Genomic DNA, 27,028 nt, shown 5'->3' with positions numbered 1-27,028 from the left:
CTGCTTTGCATCAGCACAGTCCATTGGTGCCAGGTGCGGTAACACTTACCTGCTGGGGCAACACCATGGACCATCAGCTGGATGTGTCTGTCTACCTGTCCCACAGGGCGGGCAGAGTCCACACTACGGCACGAGGCTGCATCCAGAGAGGAACGAGAACCCTGGCGAAGCAAAAAACAGCCACCTGGAAACAGCTCCCATGTGAATTCTAGATCCATCATCATCTCGGGCTGCCAGCAAAGTCAGGCAGAACCCACCTACTGCTGCCCCACTTCACACATCTATGACATGAGTTTTATCCTATACAAAATGCAGGTTGCTGGAACTACTAAGTTCCCTCCACTCCCATGACCAAGAGAACCAACATCCAGAGAGCAGCACACTCACTGTTAGATCCTCAGTGTAAATGGGCTCCTGGCTGCGTGTCAGTGCCAGTGAGCGGGATGCTGGGTTAACGACGTTCTCTGCTTCCCACACCTTCCCACTGTAGGTGGTTTCCGTCAGTCTAAACACAAGAGACAGACATATCAGCTTCCATTCTCAAGGATGACAGCATCATACCTCCACAGAAGATCCATGTATTCCTTGCTCTCCCCTGTGCACTTTCTGGGAATTAGTCCTCATGATATGGAGCTTGTAGAAAAATTGCTCTCTGGCTCCCACAAAAAAAACTATCCTTTTCCCTTCCATGTAAAGCACACGGAGGGCAGGAAGGGCCTGGCTTGATGTGACTTTGATTCATTAGAAATCAGATATTTACTACTCGGGTCACAGCAGGGTCCCTGAGGCTAGGCAGACACTTTCTCCCCGAAGGAGCTCTCAGTCTGGTCTGACGCATGTAGCAGGGCAGGGTCAGGCCAACAAGTCACGCTGGCTTCTTACCGGAGGTAGAAAACAGATTTAGTGGCACGTTCCTGGTAGACAAACATATTCTTCCTGTTCACCACAGAGAAGGCGTTGAGCACAGAGCGAAGTGCCTGTATAGCTGTAGGCAAGGTGGGATGTTAGCTATCCCACATCCCCTCCTCTGATGTGCCAGTCCAGCCAGAAGCCAGACTCTTGACACCCAAAATGAAGGAGAACCTGGGCTGTACGCACCTCGTGAGACTCCCATGTTGGGGCCCATCTTGAGGCGTGAATGCACATGGATGAGTGTGCTCCACACAACGTCACAAGCAAAGTGCCCTGGCATGAACTGCATGGTGGCAGCCAGGTAGTCCCGGGGCTGATAGCTCTCCTCTACAGAGTAATCTACAAAGAACACAGGACATAGCTGGGGCCATAGCATGGAAGTCACCATCTTTTTAGTCACCCATGGGCAGGCAGTCGCACTGCCACTGAGGCATGGCTAAGGGCACATTCATACCATCTGTGGGCATGACACGCTGCCTGTAAGATGTATACGGTGTTTCACTCTTCCAGATGTCCTCCTCACTTTCTGCCACCAGTAATGAGTTGCATATATGGCTGTCGTGCAGGTCCTGCAGCAGCAAGCGCTGCGAAGGATGAGAAAAGATTGGTTCTGTTGCTTGCAAAGCCCACAGAAGACAGCATCAGCCTTAGGGCTGGACTGAGTCCCTTTTCCTTTGACCCCCAAGCTGAGACTCCACCAGCTGAACTGGGTCCCCAGGCCCTTCCCTGAGCTGGACTGAGATCAGGCAACCTCCAGAGGTCCTGTCTCCTCTAAGCCATCTCACGACTTGTAGCTCTACTCCTGTCCTCTGCAGATATGTTACCTGATTGACAACCCTGCAGATTTCACTGATCTTCTTCACCACCACCTGGTTGAGACTCTGGCACTCCCCTGGCTGCTCCTCTTCTGTCTCTGCTGATGCTGCCTTCTCCACACTCAGGCTGCTTTACAGGGAAGGGGAGAGAGGGGTCAGCAGAGCACCTGAACGGTGCCTGTCCTGGGAGCAGGAACACAATGAGGACAGGTGGCTGCTTTCCCCTTAGGGAGCACCAGTCTAGTCCTGCACCCACATGGGGCAGGAAGGAGATCCTTGTCAGAGATGAGGGAGTAGCAATAAGGTTCTGGTACAGAGAAGCCATGGCCAGACAGCGGGACGCTCCTTACCGTGTGTGATAGTAGACCTCCACTCTGTCCTGCTGGATTTTTATGATGAGCCAGAAATCCGGCATGAGGGGACACCTGGGTTCATGGTCGCTTATCAGGGCCTCCTCGTACTCTGAGTCACTGCTTCCCCCATCATAACCTGCAACGTATCCTCACCTCAGTCCCAGGCTGCTGTGCCAGTCAGCCTCCTCCTGGGCACAGCAGCTCTCAGAGATCAAGGCCACTCACAAGCCCTGTCCTCAGGGGTCATGCCAGCGCAGGCACACAGTCCCCCATGCCCCCACACTATCACATCACTGCCAGAGTCTGCCTGCACACTGTCAGTCACTCCTGCCCTGGCAGACTCACCCAGGTGGTCGGAGTCCATGCTGCCCTGGCTCGACACGAGGCTCTGCACGCGGCTGGGACGCTGCTTGCTGGAGCCTGCAAAGAGAAGAGGGGTTTGATTATGAGAAATCTGCTGGAGAAACATTGCACCACAGGACAACCAGGCAGCTACAGCCAAAACGGGGCCCTTCCCTTCATGAGGTTTAGGTACACCTTGTCCACAACCACAGCTCCTACCTTCCCTGCCCTGTGTCACAGAGTCAGCCAAGCTCGCTGCAGATGGTGTCACCAATGGTGATTTCTCACTGTTGCCTTTTTCAGAGGATGAGGATGGCAGTGACTGTATGGTTGTCTCTAGAGCTGTCTCCTCCAGGGAGTCATGGCCAGGGGCTCTGCTCTGCTCAAGGCTCAGCACTTCTCCTGGGACCTGCACACAAGCCAAGGTTGCAAAGATTACCAGAAAACTGGGTGCTGAAAAATGTCCAGTCATACTCCTGCATCCCACCTTCTGTTACCAGAGTGTCCCACACCTTCCCACCAACAGACCAACTCGGCGTCTCTCACCTCATCCTGTGCGTGGCTGCCTCCATGTGCAGGGTTTCCTGTGTCTGGTACAATGCGCGTCTCACTCTCCGGCCACCCCCAGAGACCTTGGGCTTCCTCTGGGAGGACACAGCTTGCATGGTGCAGCTCGGAGCCCTCTGCCTCTACTTCACTGCTCCCCTCCTGGCCTGCCTGGCCCAGGGCTGTCCTGGTGGCCCCTCCAGCTGGCTGCTGCAAGCAGGGTGTCCCTGAAGGGTTTGGAGCTTCCTGCCTGGAGTGCAGGCGGCTGATGGAGACGTAGTGGTAGTCACTGCCTTCTGCATTGAGCATGTAGCCTGGCAGAGCCATTCTTCTGAACTCCTGCAACACAGGCAAGAATAAGCATCCCTCTAGCTTAGTGTATAACACTGTCTTGGGGTTTTCTCCTTACCTCCTTGAACTTCTCAAGAGAGTGTTCAGGTCCAAAGACAAACTGGAGCAGTACGACTTCGCTGTGGCAGCTGGGCCGACCCTTGGAGTTATAGATGTGGGTGGCCACCCGGTGCAGGATGGAGGTGCTGATGACCTGTGAGTGGCGCAGTGCAGACACAATCTCATCATCCAGGAGCCAACGAATCTGAGCAGAGCAAGGACACAAAGCAAGACGTAAGTGCCCAGCATTTGCATGGCTGCCCCAATTCTGATCCAAGTCCCACCAGGATGAGAGCAGCCCCTTGCATCACCTATATCCCCTCATCTCCTTCTGAAAGTACCTAAGAAAAGGTCTTCAGAAAAGAGGTCTGTTTGTCCCACCCCATCTGCAGTAAGAATTTTGAGAGGGTAATCCCAGACTTTTAGGGAACATAAGGACAACAGCCTGTGTGATACCAGCAAGGCCTGAAAGTCACTTCAGTTGACAGAGGTCGCAGGTGGGAGCAGACTAGGAAGCGTGGAACAGCATTGGTACGCTGTGGCCACTTTGCTCCAGCCAGAAGCAAGTGGCTGAGGCTGGCTTACCTCATTCATGGTGGCTTCAATAGCCTGCCTGTGCACTCCAGGGAGGTTGGAAAGTGCAGGGTGCCTAGGAGAGATGAGAAGAACCAATCTCACCAGACATTCTCATTCATGCAGCCACCACAGTGCAGCTATTAGGCAGCAAAGGAGCCCATGAGGAGCTTGCTACATCTGCAGTGCCTTACCTCTCATCTCCAGTGGACGGGAGCCGTTCCAAGTTGTGCATGATATCCTCATCTGAGCGGAAAGAGGATGGCTGCCCCGGAGAGCGTGTGAAGGTCACGCTGCTCTCTGAGGTGCATCTGCCACAGGAAAGAGAAGAGGCTGAGCTCTGCTTTTGAGTCAGTGAGGATAAACAGAGACAAGCTCTAGAGAGGGAAAAGGGATCTCCAGAGAAGGTGAGCCCATCTTGGAAAAAAATCTTAGTTTTCTTAGGGCTGTAGGAGGCTCTGTGAGAAGGTGAAGGAGGCTGGGAAAGGCAGGCAGAGCGTGGGTGAGTGACTGGGCCTCTTTCCACCTACCTGTTGTGGAGAATGTCTGCGTTCACAACTTCTATCTCCAGGGGCAATGTCAGCACGAAGATGTCCAGGGTCACACAGAGGTCTCCCAAGTCAATAGTGTTCAGGCCCTGGCAGCTTTCCAGGCAGCCCAGAACTTCCCCTGAGCAGAGATCACAGACAAAGGGAATCAGGCAACTAACAGCTCTGCTTAGACACATGTGCAGCCTGGTGGCGAGTAGAGAGACTGCAAGAGGTGGCTGTCACACAACTGAAGAGGCTCAAGAAGGCCACCATCTTCCACGATGCTTTTGACCTTCCACAACCAATCCCACAGTAAGTGGGAGACCTAGTGAAAAAGCCCTTGTCCGATGCTGGGAGACCCTGGGGGCTCCGTACAGGGTGGGTTGGTCTAGAAGGACTGTTGTTTAGGACACAGCAAGTTTGTTCCAGTGGCTCCTCACCCAGCAGGGACCTGATAGAGGCCCTACTCCCCTTTAACCTCACAGCAAGGCTTGCTCTTACCTAGACAAGTTGGCAAGGACTGCACGGGCATGGAGCTGTGCTGGCTACGCAGCTTCACTGAGCAGGTGAGGTGTACAAAGAGCGGTGGCATCTCCTGCTCCAAAAACTCCTGTTCATTGAGCGAGTCCCCTCCCAGCACACTGAAGGAGTCATCATCCTGGTTCACCGTGTTGGAGTCCGAGAGGGAATCTGTATCAGGGAACTCGTGCTCCAGCTTCTCACGATACTCCACCTCCAGCTCTGGGTCGCTCTCTGTGGCAATGCAGCACCCAGACACAGTTCCTGTTGACAAAGGTTCCCTGTTAGCAAACCAGGCCCACATCTCCAGAGACCCCACCAGACACAGTCATGCTCTGAAGGGCATCACCACAGTAAGACTACAGACATGTTCTTGTCCAGGACAAAGCAAGCAAACGTTACCTTCTTCAGCTGCCAGCTCTGCCTCTGATCCCTCCATGTCCTCACTGCCTTTCCTGTCTGCCTGATCCCGAGATGCCTCTTCCTGAGATAGAGAGAAGAAGTGCAGATACTAGAACCAAGCCAGGCAGTGAAGCAGACTCTCAATGGGCACCTCAGGGGCTCAGTCTATCCAGGCGTCTGCCAGCTCCAAATCCAGACCTGACACCTAGTAAAGCTGCTTCCCTCCACAAAGACCAGGTGACTGCCAGGACAGCACCATGCCTACCTCTTTCTTAGCTGATGGTGGGCAATAGAAGAAATAGTGAGGATTTGATGGCACTGGCTTGAAATGTAAACTTCCGATTTCCAGGAATTTTTCCTAAAAGAGAAATCCCAGATATGGAACAGATGTTCAATTCTACCCTCCTGCAGGACCCAAGCCAAGCTCCCACGTTCCTCACCTGGATAATTTTATGCAAGTCAGGGTGTGCTTGGCAGGGCTGTCCAATTTCCAGCAGTGAGAGGGGAAACTCTGAACAGCAGCTGGTGCCCATACTGCTCTTTGGCTCCTCTGTGGGGCTGGCGATGTTACGGGAGTCCTGCTCACTGTAGTCCTCCATTTCCGCACTGACACGATTGTGGACAGGTCAGACAAGCAAATCGAGAAGTGAGAGTAGTTATATGTATTATCTACTCCGCAAGCATCCCACCTCACAGCTCCCCAAACTTCATCTGTGTAAACACAATGTGACTTACACAGCCCCCACCCCCACAGCCCCAGAAACTCTCCTGCCACCCACTAACCCTGATAAACACTCCAGCTGTCTGAAGCCAGGCCAGAGGCAGTTTAACCATGCTGATCCTGTGGCCAAGTACTTTACACCACATTACACACCCTCCCTGGGAAAGAGGGACATGTGGCTGAGTACAGGGACAGGCCTGGCACAATCTGAGCACCCAGTCCAGGGCACCTCCCAGCAAACGCCACCATCCCAGCACACCCCATGTCTTGGCAGCACAGACCAGAGCATGAAGCTCAGGCCCGTGCTCACTCAGCTCCATGACAGAATCTGTTCCTAAAGCTCAGAAAAAGCGATCTGGGGATTGGGATGTTAGTTGATCAAAAGTACTCCCCAGGTAATTGAATTAGCAATACAGATGGCAGATCTGGATGCAATGTGTCACAAGCTGTATGTCCTTCAGTAATGTTTACACAACGTGCATTGAGATACGTGATTCATAATATCTTATAAACAAAAAAATTCTCACAGTTTTTCTCTGGGAAAACAGAACTTGAAGTCCAAACACTGAGTGTTGTTCAAAACCACAGCCTCATCTCAATGACTTACAGTATAAGAACTAGGATCTGGGATCCCCAACAAATGCTAGTGAAATCACATAAAGAAACTGAAAACAGTCAAGTGCAGACAACAGAGGAGCTAAAAAGGGTGCTTCCTCTACAGACACTAAGGCACAGCACAACACTTTTTCCTCTCCTAAAGTTTCCAGAGGCAACACAAACCTCAGAAATACCCTAAGAAACAACAGAAGTTTTGCATTAAGTCCATTCTAATTCTGCCTTGATATTTCTCTTGTGAATTTTTTCCAGAGATTTAGTTTTTAAAAATGTCAATTTATTCATTAGAAAAAGATAATAAACCTGTCATTTTCCCCAGAGTCAACATCAAACTCAAATGAGTCAAGCAGAAGGAGATGCAGAATTTCTCCAGAAACAAGTCTGAGAGTTGCAGACAAACTGCCCTCCAGCTAAGGCCAGATGGGACAGCAATAAGCTAAGACTACAAAAGAAAGTGAAAGGATGGATGTCACCAGAGATTATAAGAAAGAGAAGGTCCTGGTGGGCACCATACCAAGTGGGTATCCCACTGGAAATATCTCTGATTCTGTTAGACCCTGCCCTACAACATTCCTTCCAGCAGGCAGAAGATGCTTGAATAAAGATCTGTCCTGGCCCAATGTTAAGAACAGAAGTAAGGTCAAGGTGGGCCCCTACCTTGATTCAGAGACCAAGACACCGCGTTCCCTAGAGCTCTGCTCCTCTTCTTGCTCTATGCTGCCCACTTGGAAGCTGGCTGTCTTGGAGTGCGTATGGAAATGTTGGTGGCTCTCTCGGAACGAGCGGACATGGCTGCACACCGTCAGCAGGAAGCTGGTGATATCGATCTCTTGGAGTAGCTCCTCACAGTAGTCCATGGCTGTAAGCAGGTCCTGGGAGCTGATGCTGTGTGACTGCTGAAGGCTCTTGAACAGCCCTACAGATCAAACACAGTGCTTGAGCACCCCACCGCAAAGATGCAAGGCCATGGGAGTCAGGTGATAGCCACATACAGCTTTCAGCACGTTCCAACACAGCAGCTGCAGTCAGCACAGGTGCTGGGAAAAAAGACTCAGCCACTAGGACGCCTCATGCTACAGGTTATCCTGGGCATGTGTCACACCAGAGTGGCCTAGGGATCTGCCACCCTGAAAGTGGGAGGAAAAAGTCAAAGAAGGGACGCCCGCTCCACAGTTCCACAGGTCCAGGAACAGGATATGCAAGGCCCATAGGGAACATGCAGAGACATCTTTAAATCCCTCCTGGTGGGAGATCAGTCCCACAGCTCCTCCCTTTGCTCAGTGTAAGATCACATGTAAAATGTGACATTGCTTTCTTAAAAGAAGATCCAGGGTCCAGCCCCAACCACAACCCCGTCCCAGCTCCCATCACATCACTCCTCACCTTTCACATAGCACTGGTGGGAATGCTCCTGCAGCAGCGTGCAGTAACCCACCAGCTCCTTATGCTTGTGGTCTAGCCAAGCAGCAGTGGGAGGACGTTCCAGAGACTGGGACCTGGAAAAGAGGAACCGCAGCCTTCAGCGCCATTGAAGCACGTTTTAGACCATACACATCTCTGGTACCAGTAAAGCAAGGCCCTAGGGCACACATAGGCCATGGCTGCTCTAAGGCAGAGGATCAAGCCACGAGAATAAGGCAGGGCTGAAGCCAGCCTCTTGTCAAGAAATCTCCTCAGTTTCCTGTCTAGGAACCACGTACGGTTGTTATTACCTGAAAAAGATGTCCCGGGGAGGACGGTGTGCCCGTGGGCTGACAAGCTGCTCTCGTAACAGCTCCAAAGAGCAGCTGTAGATGTAAATGGGGCAGCGAAATCGGCGGCACTCGCCTAGCTCAGACTGCGAGTTCTGGTGACAGAAGGAGATATGTACATCTCTCCGTGAGGGGCCACTCTGTTCTCCAGGGTCACGGCTCACTTCTGCAAAAGAAATAAACCTGAGACAAGGGCCTTCAGTGGGCTCGTTGTTCCTCATCTGCAAGCTCATAGCCCTCACAGCAGCACCCAGAGGTACTTATCAGTTTTACAAGCTTCTCTCCCCTCAAACCTCAGAGGCCATTCTCCTCAGTCAGAACCCAACCACTTGACCCAGTGCTTTGGCCACTCAGATCTCCTTCTTGGGCAGCTATGATGGTTCACCACCACCTTCTGCAGCAGCACAACCCTCCACCCTCATTGCAGGCCTGGCTGACTGCACCAGGGGCTGTGCAATTAAATGCTTTATACTGCAGGACCTGTGGCCTTCTCCCTAAGACAATGTGCTGCTGGCAGTGCCAGGCTGGATCATGACACAAGAGGCATCGACTTCCCAGTGCAGCCCAGTACAGCCATTCCTAGCAGCTTCTATGTACCTGCAGCCTCCTTGCCCACAGGGAGGCAGCCTTAGGCTGTGGGCACTCAGCTCCCATTACATTCTCTCACCCCACCATGAAAAATGTGAAAGCTGGCTGAGGCTTCGCTGTGCCCTTTGTCCTCGCTCTGGCTCTGCTGACTGCCAGGCAGGAGCTGACAGGCTCTAGCAGCCTGTTATTCCTTCTGTCTCAACCTGCCCAGCAGCGTGCTCACGTATAGCAAGGATACTAATACTACAGCAAGGTGCTGTCCTGAGGGCGGTACCGTGGGCTGGTGTTATGCTGAGGGTGGGTAATGGCACTGCAGCATCCCCTTCTTCAGCCTCAGCTCTGACTCGCTCCGCACAGACAGGTCCCAGAGGGTCCTCTCCAGATCGACTCTCATCTTTTGGAGATTTGTCCAACCCACAAGCCATCAGCTTCTGTACATCTGGAAGAAAAACTAAAATCACCCTCTGTACAGTGAGCACAGTTTAACTCCTCCATCTACATTCCCAAGAGGGCAGATGTCCCTGGAACCTCTTTGTGTGTGGGAGCAGCTCCACAGAGTGCTTCCAGCTGGGCCTAGCAGCCTTCGCCAGCAGCTCAGTAGAAGCCAGACCAGTGCCAATGCCCAGAAGCTGAGACTCTCCCAGACTATCCCATTACCAGTCTCCTTAATTAATTAACAACCCTACTGGGAAAACAGTCCAATGGTTGCAGCCAGCCACATCCCCTGCCTGAAAACACTATGTGGGCAGCACCATCTCCAAGAAGAGAAGAGAAAGACATTCAGCACCTCACACTACTCTGGTTCTTGGCCATACGGTGCAAAAAGACTGGGTCTAGACGCCACTATTCAATTTTCCCTCCATCCTACCAGAGCTGAATCTGCTTTTGCTGTTTTCCTGAGGAGGTGCTACCTCATCTTGCTCCCCACAACAGGCGGCCTCACCTGAGAAGGTGGCTGGCAGGAAGGTCAGGAACACATGCTGCGGGTTGACCAGCTTGGCATAACATCGCCATTGCGGGGGAAAGGGCCCCATCGTGTCACTCAGGGTCATGTCATCCTCAGGCAGCTCTGTGTTGCCGAGGCTCTGATGGAAGAGCAGAGGCTGGATAAGCTCAGAGCACATCGCACAGGCCTACCCTGAGGCAGATAGCAACCATGCTGAAATCACTCTGACCACCCCCTGTACCATTCTAAGAGCAGTTGCTGTAAAAGGCTAGGCCCACAGTGAGTGCAACTATCCACACACCCACAAGATTCCTTGACTTCAGCCACAGGCTACAGCTTAAACTGCTGCCAAGCGTGGGGAAAACACCAGCCTTTCAATCTGTTCTCAAATCTCCTGCTAACTTTACTGCCCTTCAACAGCTGCCACCTTGCCTTCAGAGAGGGCTTGGGAGGAGAACCAGTACCTGCAGAGTACTTGTGGAGCCAGTCATATCCCTGGTGCCATTGCTGCCAACAAGATGATAGGATGCAGAAGCATCCTGCTGCTCCAGGGTGCCAGCAGCTTTCAGGGTTTCTTCTGAAATGGAGCACAGAGAAACCAACCTGAGAAACACCAACCAAGGAAGAGACTTGAAAGCAAGACTTCCAAAACCCCCCAGCTCCCAATGTCACTGCTGCTACACTCCTGGCCCTTACCTTTGATCACAGGGAGTGTGAAGGGGGGTTGATGGCCATCACGATCCCGTTGCAGAACTTGCTCCATGAAAGCCACATGATCAGCATCATCCATGGGTATCTCCCGGTCACTGAGGTCATGCTGCAGGCAGCCATGGAAGAGGTTTAGTAGCATTTCATTGGGCACAAACGCAGAGTCCTTGGTCACCTCCTCATTCTCTGCTCCAAAACAGAACCATGGCAGCTTCAGAGACAGAATCTCCACAGCTACCACCTGCGCAGTCCCCCAAAAAGCCCTTTACTAAGTGACACTTTCACACAGCTAGGCATTTAACACAGCACCTCTGTAAGGCTGACTTGGAGAGTGCTAAGGAACCTCTGGTCTTCCAGCATCATTAGGTACCCTGCACTGACTCACCCTGCTACTGTAAGTGTTCTGGAGATGTTTGGGGCTAAAGATAAGAAGCCACCAGCAGAGAGCAACAGTCTAGGTTTAATGTTTTCGAAAGCAACTTTTCCAGAACTATAATTCCAAGAAAGACAGCAATATTCCTGCACAGCCCTGGAGCTGCAGAGATGGGAAGAACAGCATTGAGCTACTGAAAGAGGCATGGTAGCTCTCACAAGCCTGCTGCCCAGGGAGACAAGTACACAGAGAAAGGTGCCCACAACCATGAAGTTAGGAGAAGAGGAGGCAGACGGTGAAGTGGCACCTACCTTTTGTCAGCATTAGGAAGAACATTTCAACCTGCTGGCACCTGGGCAACAGCTTCATGAGGTTGAACTGGAATGGGACCTCATGTACTCGAAAACCAGCCCCCATGTCTGGATCTGCAACAAGAACTGGGAATGTAACACATCTGTGGGCACCACATGGCCCTGCTTGCCATGTCACCTCCGTGTGCACAGTGCCAGCCCTAAACACGGTGAGGGCAGCACAAGTGAAGGTAACACAGCAACGCTGCCCAAGTCCCTGTGCTTAGGAGGACAGAGCGATTCAAAGAATGAATGTGGGGAGAGTGCAAAGCCCACTGGAGGCTGCAGCAGGTAGTGAGCTGCCTACAGAGAGGCACTGTGCTGGAAGAGTCCCCTGGGCTTATTGTCATGTTCACATAAGGAGCCCCTCTCATAGAATTACAGAATGGTTGAGGTTGGGAAGTACCTCTGCAGGTCATCTGGTCCACCCCTCTGCTCAAGTAAGGTCACCTAATCACCCTTCCAGCCTCAGCAGAAAGCTGCAAATGCTTTTTTGACCTTCCCAGAATGAAGCCATGTCTCTGGCACAAGCGCAATAAAGTGACCCACAGCCATCAAAGTCAAGAAAGTCATTGTCAAAATACCTGTTCCACCATCCAGAAACTTCTAATGGGCCTCGAGACATTCAGGGTCTAGCTGTCTCTTTCTCAATCTTATCTGTTCAGACACATATGATAGACTCACCTTCAGAAGCTTTGGTGTCTGAAGGAGGGCAGACCCAGTCCTTGTTCTGGCACAACTGGCTGATGTACTCAAAGGTCAGCACGGTGGCAATGCACGCAAGGTCCCGGGGATAGAGCTGCAATAAGCAGTCAAGGCTCAGCTGTGTGCAGCAGAATTATTACCCCCAAACACAGGAGAAAACAGTCTAAAAGCAAGGGGAGGAAACACCCATAATCCCATCCCCTGACTTGCCCTACTCTCAGTCATTGTTCCCTCCTTCTCCACCAGCCCTTCAGCCTCTTTTTGCCTTGTTCAGGAGGTGCATGGGCACCACTGCCTGCAATCACTGCTCCGGTCCAGCTCGCTCCCCCTCCAATAGAAAAAGCTCTTGAAAAAGCTCTTGACAAAGTAATTTGTATTTTCCCACCTATCTCAGAGCAGCATTGCATCCACTGTCTTGCAATCCAGAAAACATTTCTGTCCAGAAGCTCATTTCTTCTTTTAGAAATCTCAGACTCTTTAGTTAACAGCATTCCTTTCTCTTCTGGCCCTCAATAATTCACCTGCAGTGCTTGTTGTGGTGAACATGCAAAATAACCCCTTCTCCTTCCGCAAAAGAGCCCATGTCCCTACCCCTTCAGGAACTCACCGCTTTAGGTATTTTCTGGTAGGGCAAGCCATGAAGGTGCTTCCAGTTTTCAGCAGTACTGTGGACAAGGCCACTCTGTGGCTCTACCCAGCACTCTGTGACCAGGTTCAGTTCTGTGTCCACTTCAATGGCCTCTACCTCTGTATCATTGTCATCATCTGTGGAAAAGCTGCAGGAAAGACATAAGGCAAGTCCTGCGAGATGGCCCAGAGCCAGTAGCTCCTTGCAGAGTTATGAGAGCAGCCACACAAACCAAGGCAAAGCCCCAGCTAATTGGTGATCAATCCACGACAGCCAGTTGTTTGTATTAGGTGACCGGGGACTCCTTCCTTCCCATACTGCCCATGACTCCGCTGACAGCCCTCCCTGGGAGAAACAGTCTCACCTGTCCTTGGTGGAGGTGGAGTGTGGCGGGAAGAGGATGTACTGGACAACACAGGTGTGCTTCTCCCTGCCACCGCTGCTCTCACTTGAGCTGTCAATCTGGAGGGGAGACACTGCATGAGCCTGGCCAGCAGCAACAGCCCACACTTACACAGTGGCCCCCCAAAACACAGCCCCATTGCCCAGCTCCACTAGCAGTGGTGGTGAGAGGAAGCCCAGCCCAGCCCAAACAACTCCTCCAGCACAGCATGTCCCTGCCAGCAAAGCAGCTCTGTAACTGCAGACGAAGACAGGAAAATGCCCAATCCACAAGCTCCTGTACTTCAGGGCAGAAGGCAGGTCTCCCACTACATGACAAGGCTGTGTGCTAGAAGTGGATGGGGAAATCCCATCACAGGAAGGTGAATCCACCTCAGAAGAAGCAATGAAGGATTGTGTCTACACTGCAGCACCCAGGCTCACCTGTATGGGCAGCTCCAGCACCATATTGATAATTCCATCCCCACTGGAGGCAAAGTGGAAACCCTCTGACAGACGAACCCTGGCAACAGAGAGTCAGTCAGACATGTAGGGCTTTTCTAGCCATACTGCAAGCCTTACATACAAGAATGACTGTACCCTTCACCCCATAACACCTTCCTTCCCAAGACAGGGAGCTACCCACAGACAACAGGTAGATGTGACACTTTGCACAGGACAGCCTGTCTGAAGATCAGCAAACTCCAGGCACAGAAACGCCTTTTGCTCTTTTGTATGTTTTCCAGGACTTTCCTTCCTCTAAACTGCGCTGCAGGACTTGGTAAAGCACTGGCCCAAGCAGCTGTAGAAGCTGTGTGCAGCATCAAAACCCTCTGCACAGCAGCTTCAACTGTTATCCATAACAAGGCCTCCGATCCACACTGCTTTCCCTGCATCCCCAGGACCAGCTGGAGATGCCACCCTGTTCAGGTGTGTGACTTACTCTGTGAGTATGGAAAGGAGCTGGGCTACAGCGGTGATGGGCACAGCTGGTGCCAGCCCCGACTGGACACTCCAAATCCAACGCTGGTGATAGAAGTAGCGGGACAGCGAGGCCAGGGTGGAAGAGGCAGTACGGTTGGCCACCATAGTGAGCGGGCCAGACACTGGAGGGTGTTCCAGGTTGAGAATGAAGGGGGCTCGATAGTCAGAAGGCAGCTTCTCATACCTAGAAGGCAGAAGTGTGGCTCACTGAGGTGGAAAGCAAACTGTGCTCAGGGCCAGAGCTGTCTGCATTCACAGCCTGCTTGCTGGACCCAGGATAGAGCCCTCCAGCAGCAGAACATGGCAAGCCCAGCACAGGATCCTGCTAACTAAATTTACTTCTGCATCATACCATTTAAGAGTAACAAATCTGCCTGTCCAGCAAGACTCCCTGCTGAAAGTCACAGCCCTCCCAGATGACAGCTGCCATTTCCAGCCACGCAACCCAAACCCACTCCAACAAGCACCAGCTTCATGGCACTCACATCCTGCAAGTGGCAGCACCACCCACAGAACCTTCTCTCTCCCACTTCCCAGGGCAGGAGGCTGTGCTGGTGGCCCAGATCTCCATCACTACCTGATGAGTAGCTTCTCCAAGGGTTTGTGCAGCACAACGAGGCAGGGTCTGTCTGAGAGGTCTGATGGGGCCCCAGCCACAGGTGGAGACTTGGAGGGAGAACTACTGCCAAACATTTTCCTTTTTGCTTTTGGAGTTGCCTCCTTGCTCTGGACCCTGTGGGGAAAGCGCAGCTGCAAGATTCGGTCCCGTAACTCCTCCACTATCTGTCATGGCAAAAGCAAAAGGTAAATGTGACCACCTTTGTCTGGAGACATAAGCTACTCAAAATAAGCTTTCAGAACAAGAGCTAAAAGGAACAGAACCCTCCTTAAATATACAGATGAGCAGGAGTTAAAGGTAATTTTACTTCTGAGGCACTAGCAAGACCGAGATGACACAAGACTCTTACATCCACACTTTAACAACTATTAATATTTTTAAAAGCAAAGGAAAGGTCCAAAAAACAAACAAAGATGATTTCAAGGCTGAAGAAACCGCCTTCCATAACTTTCAAATTAATTGCATGCCACCTCCTCCACAGCAGCAGTCTGAGTACCCACCCTCATTCCTCCCCTCTTCAACAGCCTACAGTTAGTGTAAACTAGTAAATATAAGACAGAGCCAGACTGTTCCCACAGCTGATGTGTTTTCCCACTGTCACATTCATGTGTCAAACCTTTACGGTAAAAGCTTTTAAGAGCTTAGGTTATTTTTTAGGTTAATGTTTACCCGGATACTTTTAAACTAATTTCCCAATTACTCTCTTTAGTTTTTAGCAGTCCTGAATATGGTTCTGCCCACACCAGCATCTGATCCTCACAATGCCCCAGTGTTTTCTTTGAAATTCCATGGTTAGGTTTCTTTTCATAATCTTTGTTCACCTCCTTTTAATTTCTATCACCATTGCAGGTAAACAAGGGAACAGCAGCTCTCCGTCTCCCTCAACACTAATTATTTCAGCAACTTTCCCCATCATTATTATGCCCTTTTCAAGGAAAGAAGTGCCCCCAAACCCAAACGTGAAGCAGAGCTCTTTTCTGCACTGTGATGCCACTGGGGTCTCCTGCGTGGTTTTATACTGATAATACAGAATATCTGATGTTGTTTGAGCACCCAAATCCAAGGTGCATTATTTGGCAGTGATCGATACTGGCTGCCAGCCACCATTGTACTGCTTAGGTGTCCACAAAGCACACAGGTTGAAAGGGCAGGAAAAAAACAAACAGCTTTGTGCCACCTGCAGATTTTCCCTCACTACCTGGCCACCTCCCTGCAGATGAGTTCCCTACCCTTTGACTAGTGAAAAGATTGAGAAAACCACAAACAGCTTCTGCTTTGATTTGAGTTTCCTTGCCTTGTTCCCCAAGACAGTTTCTGTTTTACAACACCCCATTTCTGCTCCAGTTCTACAGCATGGCCCTATATGGGAGTCTCACCAAAAGCCTTCTGAAAGTCTGGCTGTCTCAAGTGCTTTGCTTCCCTTAAACACTGGAAATTTGAATAGGTCAACACAAAAAACCCTTCCCCTTAAACAAGGCAGGCTGAGTTCTACTGCCATCCTCCACACTGGGTAGCTAATCAGCCCTACGGCAGGCAAAAAGAAACCAAAACAAAACATTGTGCATGACTAAATATAGTTCCTGGTGCAACGATCTGGAGCTTGCCTAGAGCTGCAGGGTATGCTGCCCGTCTCACCTATTCTTCATGAGACAGGTATTAACTTATACCTGCTAGAGAGAACTCCTTCATAAAACTCCTCATTTGGCATTACCGGCCCATGTGTTGGCCCAGCAACCAGTGCCCAAGGCTTGGATCCCCTGAAGACAGGAACAGGTAAATCCTCCAGAGTGCCAAAGCATTTAGTATAATCCGGGTTCATTATCTCAGAAAGAGATGGTCCTTTCCATGTTTGTCACCTACTCCTCAGACTAATCTAACACTAAAGCTAAGTGAGGCAAACGAGAGAATTCTTTCATGAAGACAAAACATCAAGGCTTAATGATAAACCTCATGTTTACAACAAAAGGTTCATACAGCTTAATAGCAGGACAACTTTCTCATGCTTTATGTTTTACCCAGGAACACTTAGACTTGTCTCAGCCATTAGAGCTGGAGAAACAGCCCACGCAGGAACCCCACCTTCCACATCTGACTAGGGCAGCCCACTTCTCGTGATATAAAGAGGATATTAAAAGTCTATCTAGCAGATTTGCATCTCTTTAGAACATTGTCTGGGTATTAAATGTTTTTCCTCTCCCTGTATTGCTCATATGGGGCATTGTTCACAATTTAACTCTACCTCCTCCTTGCCCAAATGATATGATATACATATACAATTCACCACCTACTGAAGCAGACAGCCTAAGAAATGTGTAGCATATCCATCACAGAGGTTCTTGCAGATGAGTCAGACAAGTATCTGCTGCTCCTGACACACAGCATCGGTTGTGGTTTGGTCACAAGGATAGACTAGATAACCTCTGAGTCATTTAAAGCCCCACACTTGAATTAAGCAGTGGGAAAAACATGCAGGTGACCAGCTATTCCATTGATCATCAAGTGTTTGGGTTTAGATCTTTCATAGACTTAACATTGAAAGCTTTGTCCCAACTGTCCGTTTTTGTTACAGTAACTTCACACCCACCTAAGCCTTAACATAGTAGTTAGTTGTTAGAAGATATCTGCCCACAGTGTTGCCTGCGATCTACCCACCACTTCTACATCCAGAACTTCTTGCTCTGCTCCTACTCCAGGAAGCAGCCAGGAAGCTCTCACCTTGTTCCTGGCCTGGGCAGGTGTGCCAATGGGGAACCCCAGCCGGAGAACCATGCAGGGAGCTTTGGAGATGATCCGCACCACATAAAACGAGGTAGGTGTGGGATCTTCAGAGCTAAGGGAGGAGGGATTAAGACAGGGCTGAAATAGCATGATCTTGCTGCTCTGTCATGTCAGACCAAGCAGAGGCCTGCTCTCTGGAGAGCTCAACAGCCCACACAACTTGGCAGCACCACGCATCAGTTCTAGCACGCACAAACCCCGCAGCTGGCTTCCCCGTCCATCTTGGCTGCACCTGGAACCCAGTGGCAGCAGTTCAGAATACACAGGGTTTCATATGTGTTTGTCGTGCTCTTATCCCCTCCTTTAGACATCTCTTTCTAGCCCATCACAGTGTACTGGTCTAACTGGATCTCTGGTCTGGACATATGCCCGATTTCCCACACGGGACTGCTTCAGAGCCACTCACCCGTGTATCAGTTTGACGTAGGAGTAGCCCTCCACCAGCACAAAGCTGCTCCAGTCCCGCAGCAGGGAGGTGAGCGCCGAGTGAGAGATGCGGCACTGGATGGTGCTGTAGCGACCGTTGTTGCCCGGCGTGTGCAGGTGCTTGGGCACAGGCCTGCAGGGTGTGGCAGAAAGTCCTTTTAGAACCACAGTTTCTCTTCTTTCCCCAAAGAGACTTTGCTCCATCCATCCCAACCCGTCCTCTGACTAGTATATCAGCTTTATTCCTCCAAAGCAGCCCATTCCCAAGCACCTCCACCGCTTGCACCTGATGGCCAGAGTCATACTCCCTGAGCGCACAGGGATTCTGCTCTCCACCTTACAGAGAACATACTCTTGTATTGTTTCTACCTCCCTCCATTCAATATACAGCTAATATTCACATGACTCTGCAAATAGAACCAGCCCCAGCAAACCAATGCTTTTGGGGAAGACGTTTTCCAGCAGCAAATGAAAACATGTGGGATAGTACCACCTGAATGGCCCAAACCCCCTGCAATCAGGAAATCCAAACCCAAGAGGGACTTGAGAAACCGCATATGGTCCTGGGAACAAACCCCTCTAGACAAAGATGACTCTCTGACCCACAGTCGCTCTCAGATAAATGAGCCTTCACCATCCACCAGGTGCCACCAGCAAGGCCCTTCCCTTGGCCACAGGCACTGCCAAGACAGCTGCAACTCTGCAGCTGGGCTGGACTGGACACCTTGTTTTTGCAGGCTGGCCCACAGTGTGCCCGTGAGCTCAGCCCTGCTGGTTACATACGTGTCATGCTCCAGGAGGAGGACTATACGGTGCATGTGCAGCCACCTCTGCCAGAAGTTGGCATCCATGGAAAGAATAGGCTTCCAGTAGGAGGCAAACTGGGAATGGCTTGAGTCAGACCCACTGTGCTGCAGGGATAGCACCTGAGAAAAGGACAGGGCAATATTCAGCAAGAAACCGTCTGGTTCCACCCCGGAGAGATCAGGAATGTCTCTGGTCGCTGAGCTGTGGAGGCCTAGAAGAGAAGCCACATCCCTGGCTTTTGGTAACTGCCTCTCAGCAGAATAAGTGTGTTCACACTGAAACAGGCAGTACAATGTAAGCAAAAATAAATTAGGTTCCTGAAATGTCAAGTTAATTAGGAATTTAGCTACTTAGTGTCAATTAAATAACTGTGGAAAAATGGCATATGTAATGGTGTGCTTTCTGATTGAGAGGGGGATATATGGCTTGTGTCAGCAGAGCAATTAAACACTGAGATAACTCATCTGAGAGTGTTCATGCAAATAGGGTACCAGTAATGGGTGGCATTGGGCAACTCTAACATGCTTATATGATAAAACCATGATTCCACCAACTATAGCAACTCTGCTGACACACAAATAAAGTGGCGGTTAGCTATAAGATGGGATGCTTATGATATACTATGGGTTACATACACAGTGAAAGTTTATTGGGCAAACCTAGGAAGGACTTAAGCAATAAAATTAAAAGCGTAGTTCTCTTAATTTAAAGTGTGTCTAGCTTTGATATCTGCTAGTCATCTTCTACCAATGTCAAGGACACCGCTAGCAGGGCACAGATAATATGCTAGCACTTCTGCTCAGTGAGCTTCAATGAGTTCAAATTTTGCAGTGGAAACTACTAGGTCATATTTCATTTAGTTTCTGCTGTGTAGATGACATGTATCTCTCTTCCACCTTCCACAAGAGTGCTCAGAGCAATGAGACTATTAAAAGCAACTATTCAGTACATCCTATGTCTTCACCTGACAGTGCTGAGCTACATCACCAGGGCACAAGACTGCCAGCGGGAACTCCACACATATCAGGTAACTACTGATAAAGCATGGCAAAAATAAGCTGGTCTTCGCAGCACACTTAGGAGACTTTTTGTGGGAATTAGAAGTGTAGCTACAGCAGTAAAGACAGAGAGTGATGTCTCAGAGGGGGAAAAGTATGGGATGCTGAGCGGTACTGCATTACACCTGAACTCTGTTACTGAGCAGGACAAAGAGGAAGAGACAAAGCCTGAGAGTTACAGAAGATCTTGATTGCCTGTTGGAACTCAGCATCCCCTGGCAAGAGATAGAATAGGCAGGAGGGACAAGCTATCCTCCATTAAATGGGAGAGAGTGCAAACATACCGGAGTGGTAGAGCCTGGGGGGATGTAGAAGAGGGGCACCCCGTTCTTGGTGCTCTCAGGAATGGTGAAGTGTTCCGGGACTGTGTCAAAAGACTGCAGATGAACCAACATCTGATCTGTCTGGTTGATGCTGAAAGAGAAAAAGCAGTTAGCCACAAAAGCCCACGCTCTCCCTGGTCCTGCCCCAGTCAGCCCAGTGCCTGCATACACAGCATTCCCGAGGTACTGGGAGCCCATCTACACCAACATCGCTTTCCAGAGGAACGCTGGGATTCAACACCTGATTTGCAAAGAGCATGTTAAGGAAGTTCAAGTGTAACAGCCTAATATACAAGGCAGATGATCCAAGTTGGGAATGAAGTGCTAGAAAAGCAATCTGCCAAACAGCAGGGAGTAATAGTCACCCTGGCCAGGAAATGGTTATAACCCACAGGCCGTTCATGCCCAGAGACATTAGGTGTTGCTCCTAGAGTGACCACGCAGCACAGCTGCAAGGCTGCACGGTAAGAACAGCCCACCTCCATGGGGTGGCAGTCACAGTTAAGGTTTGCATCGCACGATCAGGACTCTGGGACAGCAATATCTTCACCATGAAGAAACCTTACAGACTAGGTCACAGGCCAGTTTGAGATTTTCCTTGCCTAGACACCAGTCATGCCTCTTTCTCAGAGCACATTCCTCTGGGACCCTGGGTTGGGATGGCCACCTGCATAACCCATGCCCCAGCATGCCCAGGAAGGAATTTCTTGGTCACAACAGACATTGGGAACTGCTGGGGATGACCTGGCTCACCTCTGCAAGGTGTTCCAGAAGCGCCGGATGACTGTAGTGCGGTACAGGCTGGTGATAGGCTTCCGCATGGTGCAACTGATGTCGTGCAAGATGTCATAGCTTCCCTCCATCGTCACCTCTACCCATGTGCTGCGCTTCGATGGGTCCAGGGGCCAGGGTGTCACAGCTAAGTACTCTATCCTCATGTTATGCTTCCAAAGCAGCACTAGTTTCACCTCCAGCTGAGACCCACCTGCATGGGAGCAGAAAAATAAGTTCAAGTGCTTGTTTGGTACGTATCTGAGATTTATCTCTGACCAGGGACTCCCAGTGCTGTGAAACTGTTTGAGTTCTATGAGGAAGACAAGGTAATCTAACAGCTGTTTGCTCTAGCTGAAGTCATTCTCCCTCCTTCCCAACAGAGCAATGCTTTGCTTACCCAGTAAGCATTTGGTGAACAGTTATTTAAATGTACACATAGTATCCACACTAGAGAAGGCAACTGAAACTCAGAGGAGGTGGTGACATTCACAACAGGCTCTCTTCTTCACAGCTTCAAGTTCATTTCCAATAAAACCGTTGCTTAGCACAGATAACTAGGGCCTTTAAGCTGTAAAGTTTTCTCATCTGCACTCTGCAAAGTTAATCTATCCCACTGCAGAAACACGGACATTGAGACACAGTGGGCCCAGATCATAAACAACCTGGAAGGTGAGGCCCACTTCTTGAATCAAACTCCATGTTCTTCCTGCACAGACAGTATTTCATGCAATTTAGAACTTCAAACATCAAAAGCTTCTCACCATGTTTACCCTCTCCTCACAAAGTTACAAAGTAAAGAATAAACATTCACCCTTTCTTCAAACTGTACATTTTTTTTACCTTTTTCTTTAAGCGGGCCATTGCATCTCTAGCAAGATTAACATAAGCACCTGCCAGCAAGCTGCACTGAGCCAGAAGAGCAGAAAACTGTCACAGTCCTGCTGACTGTGCATATGTATTTGTACTAAAACAAGCCAGGAAAACAAATGACTTTCTATAACAGTGCCACACTGCTGTTTCAACTGCTCAGTCATCGATTCTGATGTCCAGCCTGCTCTGCAGTTTGCTGGACTTGTAACATTTGTGAGATAAGTGATTGTATTTGCTGGAAATCATCCGAACCGGTCACCAGCCTGGATCCCATGTTTCCTGCAGAGTTGCATTTGCTGCTGCCATAGGCACATCATGCCAGCCCCTTCACAGGCCAATTACACTCCATTTAAAAGCCACCGTGCCTTTTGCCTCCGTGGTCCCTTCTGGGAGGCTCCCTCAGAGCTTTCTTCCCCCATCAGTGTTTAGAAGAAACCTTCCAGAGTACATGCCAAATTCATGCTCTGTTGTTCTTTTGATTAAATTGTTTTTCTTCTGAGAAGCTTCATTTCCATAACATTGACAAGGATCATGCACTAGGGGGAGAAATCCTCACCCAGTTTCAGGTGTTATTGTGCAGGTTAAACCAAGCCACAGTCACCAGCAGAATATCCTTCCCATTAACCACCCCAGACCTTCCTGCACCTCAAGAATTCATCTATACACTATATTCCACCTGTATTTCATCTGAGGGATTACCAGGATTTTATTTAAGGTCACTAATATTTTTAACAATGGGTGCTTTGTGTTACTACACATACAGTTGCCAGGGTTCTACCATCTGTTGTTTCCATATGAAGATCATCTAGTTTATCAGAGAGGCTAAATAAATTTGTCTCTTCCCACATCATACTGTCACTTCACTCTTACCGCTTTAATGCTCATCTACTGCTTTCTGCACAGTATTTTGGTTCCCATAACAAAGTATTTCCATTTCATCAACAGTAAACATGATAAGTAAATTCCTACATTTTCGCCTAGATCATTAATGAAAATATTTCCTATTTTCACCTGTGTTTCCATTAGTCATCCTGGCTTCACTCCTATGATCCAACACAAGTAAAACTAAAACACAGGCAAAATATTTGCTTAGTTTGAAGTCAGACCTAGATGAATCTTTGGCTTGTTCTTACTGCAAATCAATCTATTTCTGGTCCTTGACTTAATAGCTAATACAAGTTTCTGCTGCTTTGATTTCTTTCAAAGTCCAGGTCTCATTTTTAGAAAACTCACTTTGTCTGTCAGTCCCTGAGACTGAGAACGGCCCTTCTCACTGGTCAGCTTGTGCCTGGCCATTTTTGGTGCTGAACCAATTCACAGAGAAAAATGAGGTTCTGAAAAATGTCCTCCAGGCTCTCCTCAACACACACTAACACAAAATGGTCCTCCCCCTTTCTCGAGCACTTCTGCATACCTAACTAACCACAGTAGCCTTCTAAATGCCTAAATATCTGAAATCAAGTAGTGAGGGTAACCAGAGCACTTATAAATATCACAAATAACCTCTCCAGGCAACTCTGAGCACAAATCCAGCTATTTATTCTATTTTGCCTTCGGCGAAGTGAAGCAGAAAAGCGGCAGTGTCAAAGTCCACGACTGCACTGTTTCCTCTCGCTTCACAGCCAGCTGGCTCCTTAACAGCCTTTAGTTTTGCATGTTTTGGCAAAAGCTTTTGGCAATCCGGGTTAATTAACTGTTCTTTGTCATACACTTTGTTACAGAATGGCGCAGAGAGGTTCAATTAGCCAAACATGCTTTTCTTCAGCAGAGGCAGTGCTGAATGTTTCAATGTCTTCATCTTTCATAAATTTTACTTTGTTAGTTTAAAAGTTTTCTGATCACAGCCAGAAACTCCCCAGAGCATTTAACCTTTCCAAAGTATAAGTAACATTATCTGCTACCATTCTGAAGGCTGGCATAGAAATATAGACTGTGGTTTTGATAGCTCAGACATTTCATTTTTAAACTCTTTCTTAAAAAAAAAACTTTATCAAAATACACAGGAGGTATTTCTGGCTCAGGGAGCCCTGAGCTACAAAGAGATAGGGAGCACTCAAAGGGAAGAAATAACGAGAAGGGAGATACCATGTACTTTTATCCTATTCTTACTCCTCCCTCTGCACCTCCCCATAGCTATTCACCACAGAAGGGAACTCAGACCCAGTGCAGCTGCTCTTCTGCTGCCTTCTCTCATAAAAATGGAAGATCAACCTGTTTAGCATTCCAGGGGCTAAAAGGTGGCACAAAAATACCTAGAGGAGAGAGCAGGGAGTGTGGTGAACACGTGGTGGTATTTCTGATACAGTCTTCCAGACTCCTGCATTTGCTGCCTAATGACACCCTGAGCCAGAGCTTGTAGCTACACCTTTGTGTAAAAAGGTACAATGTGAATTTGCCTGATTGTTTTTTGAATGATTCACACTTGCTACCTTTTCCAGCATTTCTCTGTAGGACTTCACAGTCATAACAGCACATCACCATTGCTGCCAGATTAAAGAAAGGCTCTTTCTCCAGCGTTGTCCAAGCGGTAAGTGAACTGGTGCACAGAAGGACAAAAGACACAATACTGAGCACAGTGTGGACAGGAACTGACTTGTTGGGCTGTTTCATAGACATTCTTAGACAAGGAAAGTGCAATGGACCTAATCTGCCTGGATTGAAGGGAAGCACCTCATGCCACACCTATAGGAGATTAGCAAAGCAATCTGCAGATGTCATTAGAACACCTGTGTCAATGGGAAATCTTAACAGATTATTACTTTTAATAGAAAACTCCCAAAACAAGAAATCAGGGATATTCCTGGAAGACCAACTTTAGAAATTATCCCACCTAATATGATTGTTAGCAACCTTCCAAAAAGAGCTGGTTTAGATCCATTCAGTTTGTAAGAACCATTGAGGCCAAAAGAACTGCAATTCATTCCCAGCCATCGCACAGGAACAGTGAGCTGAACTCAGCGAGATGAACTTAAAGAGCACTATTATGTGATGAATACCACATTTAGGGCCTACTAAACAAACAAATAAAACAAACAATAAAACACCCTTAAGGACTCAAGAGCTGGAAGCAAAAGTGCGTGAAAGATGCAGGGATTTCTGTGCTAACAATGCAATGCAATCACAGAGAAAGCTCATGTGATTCCTGATCTATCAGATATGGTATTTTACTTCAGAAGCAGGGAAGAAGTATCATTACTGAACAAGGCACTGATAAAAGCACATTTACAACAGTCTTACCAACTGTTTCAAGAAATAGGACATCAAACTGCAAAAAGTGAACAACTGAGGAGGAGAAAAAAGTGTGCTGTTAAGATAAATAAACAAAACAGAAAACCTGCTCTTACAAAAGAAGGTTGAAACATTGGTTTGCTTAACCTGCCACAAGAAAGGTTACAGGGAGAGAGGCATTGTTCTTAAACACATTTGTGCAATACCGGAGAAGGAGGATAAACTTTTAATTAAGGATAATAAAAATAACACAGCTCTAATTGAGTCTGAGTGAGTTTAGAAAGGAAGGTAGAGAAAGAACAAAGAAGCTCTGGGACAATCTTCCAAGCAGAGCAGTTGCATAACTTATTTACATGGTTTTCAGGCAGACCACAGTAAATTCACAGAAAACATCACATGGCAAGTTTGGAATGATTTTGAAGTTGCACCACAGACTTTGATTTTTCTGATATAAAACATATTGTGTGTACTAATATGACAAAAAGAATAGTTGAAGGTACTGTGTCACCATGTGTTGTATATGTTTACGCTGTGTTCTAAGAATCCCATCCTCCTGGCTTTTTGCTGGTCATTGTGAAGGCCAACAATAATTTCTTCTCTTGCGTGCAATTCATAACCTCTATATGGATTTCCTCATCTTCCCCTCAGTTAAAGCACCAGCCACAGTTAAAGCACACAGCTGGAGAGGGAAAGTCAGGCATGGTTTACTGGTACTCCTTGGGCTACTCATATCCCTCAAGCTCCTCAGTCAGTGGTTTGTTCTCACACTCCAGGTGCAATAATCTAGTGAGTCAGATGAGAGAACAGGACCACTGGCTGGTTCAGTGTTCTTCTAGTATTGGTCATGGTCCTGACTGTTTGGCATATTCACCTAACAATACCCTTTTTTCCTCCCAACTTCTTCCTTTGGAAGACTGTAGTTTGGTAGCATTAAATCTGTTGTACCAAAGGGCTCAACTTTGTGTTAGTATTTTGGAGTGCATCTAGCAAAGGAGTAGAAAGGGATGAAAAAAGGAGAAATATAAAGGAAATCCCAGAAAACTCTGCAAAACCCCAAGTTCTATCAGTAGTTTCCCTGCAATTGTGGAGACTCATTTCCAGGATACAGAGGGTCACAGTCTGTCTGTCCCTCTCCAGGCACTTACAGCCACAGAGGATGAGCATGGCAAGTGCACAACTGCACAACCAATACTGGACAGTTCTGTGTTAGGCAATTATTCCAGAACACAAACTTAGAATTTGCAGAAAATGGCTCCTTCCTTCACAATACCAGTGACTCTGCTGAGGTGGCAGACCCTGCACTTTACTCTAAACAGTTGAGAACAGTCCTATCTGAGTTTCCAGCCCCCAGTGCAGCACAGTCACCTTTCGTGATGTTGACCTCACGGATGCTGTAGCCCTCACGCAGCCGGACGGAGACAATGCTCACAAGGTCAGCATGCACCTCCTTCTCCGTGTGCTTCTTCCTCCTCATCGCCAGAGCAGGGTTGCTGCTTGCAGACACGAGGTGCTCATTGAACAGTCTATGTTGGGACACTGCAAACGGCACAGATGGGGGTTGTGAGGAAGCAGCTCCGCTGCTGCTCGCCCTACAGCAACAGCCCTCCCAAAGTGCTCTACAAACACTGCCAGGAACACTCACTGGCCTGAAGAACAGCACATCCTTCAGGCACCAGTTGCACCCAATCCTGATTCTGCAACACAGCAAACAGGTCCACTCGTGTCACCAAGAGGCCTGGGAGAGGGGCAGGGTGGGAAGCCAGGCCTGGCTTCCCCTGGGACAGCTTCTGTGACAAGGCACACACTGGTGTTACATGTTTAGCCTAGACAGGCAGAAACTGCACAGCTGTTGCAAGAGTTGCACAGCAAGCTTTTGGGCTTTACCCCTTTCCCTGGAAAACCCTGAATTTCCAGGTGCTTTCTAAAAGGTATCAGGATGCAGAAGGGTTGCGTTTAAACTACTAACTCCTGAACCTTTTAAGATTCAACATTTTCAAGTCCCAGGCCAACTCT

General features: G+C 48.9%; 1 protein-coding gene across 5 annotated transcripts in view; it reads right to left on the bottom strand.

Annotated features, from left to right (window-relative positions):
- The window catches only part of SZT2 (SZT2 subunit of KICSTOR complex), a 56,387-nt gene that overhangs the window by 21,858 nt on the left and 7,501 nt on the right, over positions 1-27,028 (bottom strand). For 2 of the 5 annotated variants that reach the window (XM_080348632.1, XM_080348635.1), the window contains exons 9-46: positions 26,381-26,551; positions 20,897-21,128; positions 20,105-20,234; positions 18,739-18,881; positions 17,936-18,088; positions 17,467-17,581; positions 14,710-14,915; positions 14,092-14,316; positions 13,593-13,671; positions 13,132-13,229; positions 12,747-12,915; positions 12,119-12,233; positions 11,396-11,509; positions 10,700-10,897; positions 10,468-10,580; positions 10,001-10,142; positions 9,332-9,496; positions 8,431-8,635; positions 8,102-8,214; positions 7,376-7,634; positions 5,823-5,988; positions 5,648-5,740; positions 5,383-5,464; positions 4,963-5,244; positions 4,462-4,600; positions 4,126-4,242; positions 3,944-4,007; positions 3,378-3,563; positions 2,969-3,307; positions 2,642-2,831; positions 2,426-2,500; positions 2,078-2,216; positions 1,737-1,857; positions 1,367-1,496; positions 1,099-1,251; positions 883-985; positions 388-505; positions 50-161 (exon numbers count right to left, since the gene is read on the bottom strand). In XM_080348632.1, coding sequence (XP_080204758.1) covers positions 50-161; positions 388-505; positions 883-985; positions 1,099-1,251; positions 1,367-1,496; positions 1,737-1,857; positions 2,078-2,216; positions 2,426-2,500; positions 2,642-2,831; positions 2,969-3,307; positions 3,378-3,563; positions 3,944-4,007; positions 4,126-4,242; positions 4,462-4,600; positions 4,963-5,244; positions 5,383-5,464; positions 5,648-5,740; positions 5,823-5,988; positions 7,376-7,634; positions 8,102-8,214; positions 8,431-8,635; positions 9,332-9,496; positions 10,001-10,142; positions 10,468-10,580; positions 10,700-10,897; positions 11,396-11,509; positions 12,119-12,233; positions 12,747-12,915; positions 13,132-13,229; positions 13,593-13,671; positions 14,092-14,316; positions 14,710-14,915; positions 17,467-17,581; positions 17,936-18,088; positions 18,739-18,881; positions 20,105-20,234; positions 20,897-21,128; positions 26,381-26,551 — 5,754 coding nt within the window. The remainder of the gene's footprint in view (positions 1-49; positions 162-387; positions 506-882; positions 986-1,098; positions 1,252-1,366; positions 1,497-1,736; positions 1,858-2,077; positions 2,217-2,425; positions 2,501-2,641; positions 2,832-2,968; positions 3,308-3,377; positions 3,564-3,943; positions 4,008-4,125; positions 4,243-4,461; positions 4,601-4,962; positions 5,245-5,382; positions 5,465-5,647; positions 5,741-5,822; positions 5,989-7,375; positions 7,635-8,101; positions 8,215-8,430; positions 8,636-9,331; positions 9,497-10,000; positions 10,143-10,467; positions 10,581-10,699; positions 10,898-11,395; positions 11,510-12,118; positions 12,234-12,746; positions 12,916-13,131; positions 13,230-13,592; positions 13,672-14,091; positions 14,317-14,709; positions 14,916-17,466; positions 17,582-17,935; positions 18,089-18,738; positions 18,882-20,104; positions 20,235-20,896; positions 21,129-26,380; positions 26,552-27,028) is intronic. The other 3 variants (XM_080348633.1, XM_080348636.1, XM_080348634.1) reach the window with 2 other exon arrangements.

The sequence above is a fragment of the Nesoenas mayeri genome (assembly GCF_963082525.1).
Source record: "Nesoenas mayeri genome assembly, chromosome: 8".
Lineage (NCBI taxonomy): Eukaryota > Metazoa > Chordata > Aves > Columbiformes > Columbidae > Nesoenas > Nesoenas mayeri.
This window is presented reverse-complemented; position numbering and strand designations above follow the sequence as displayed.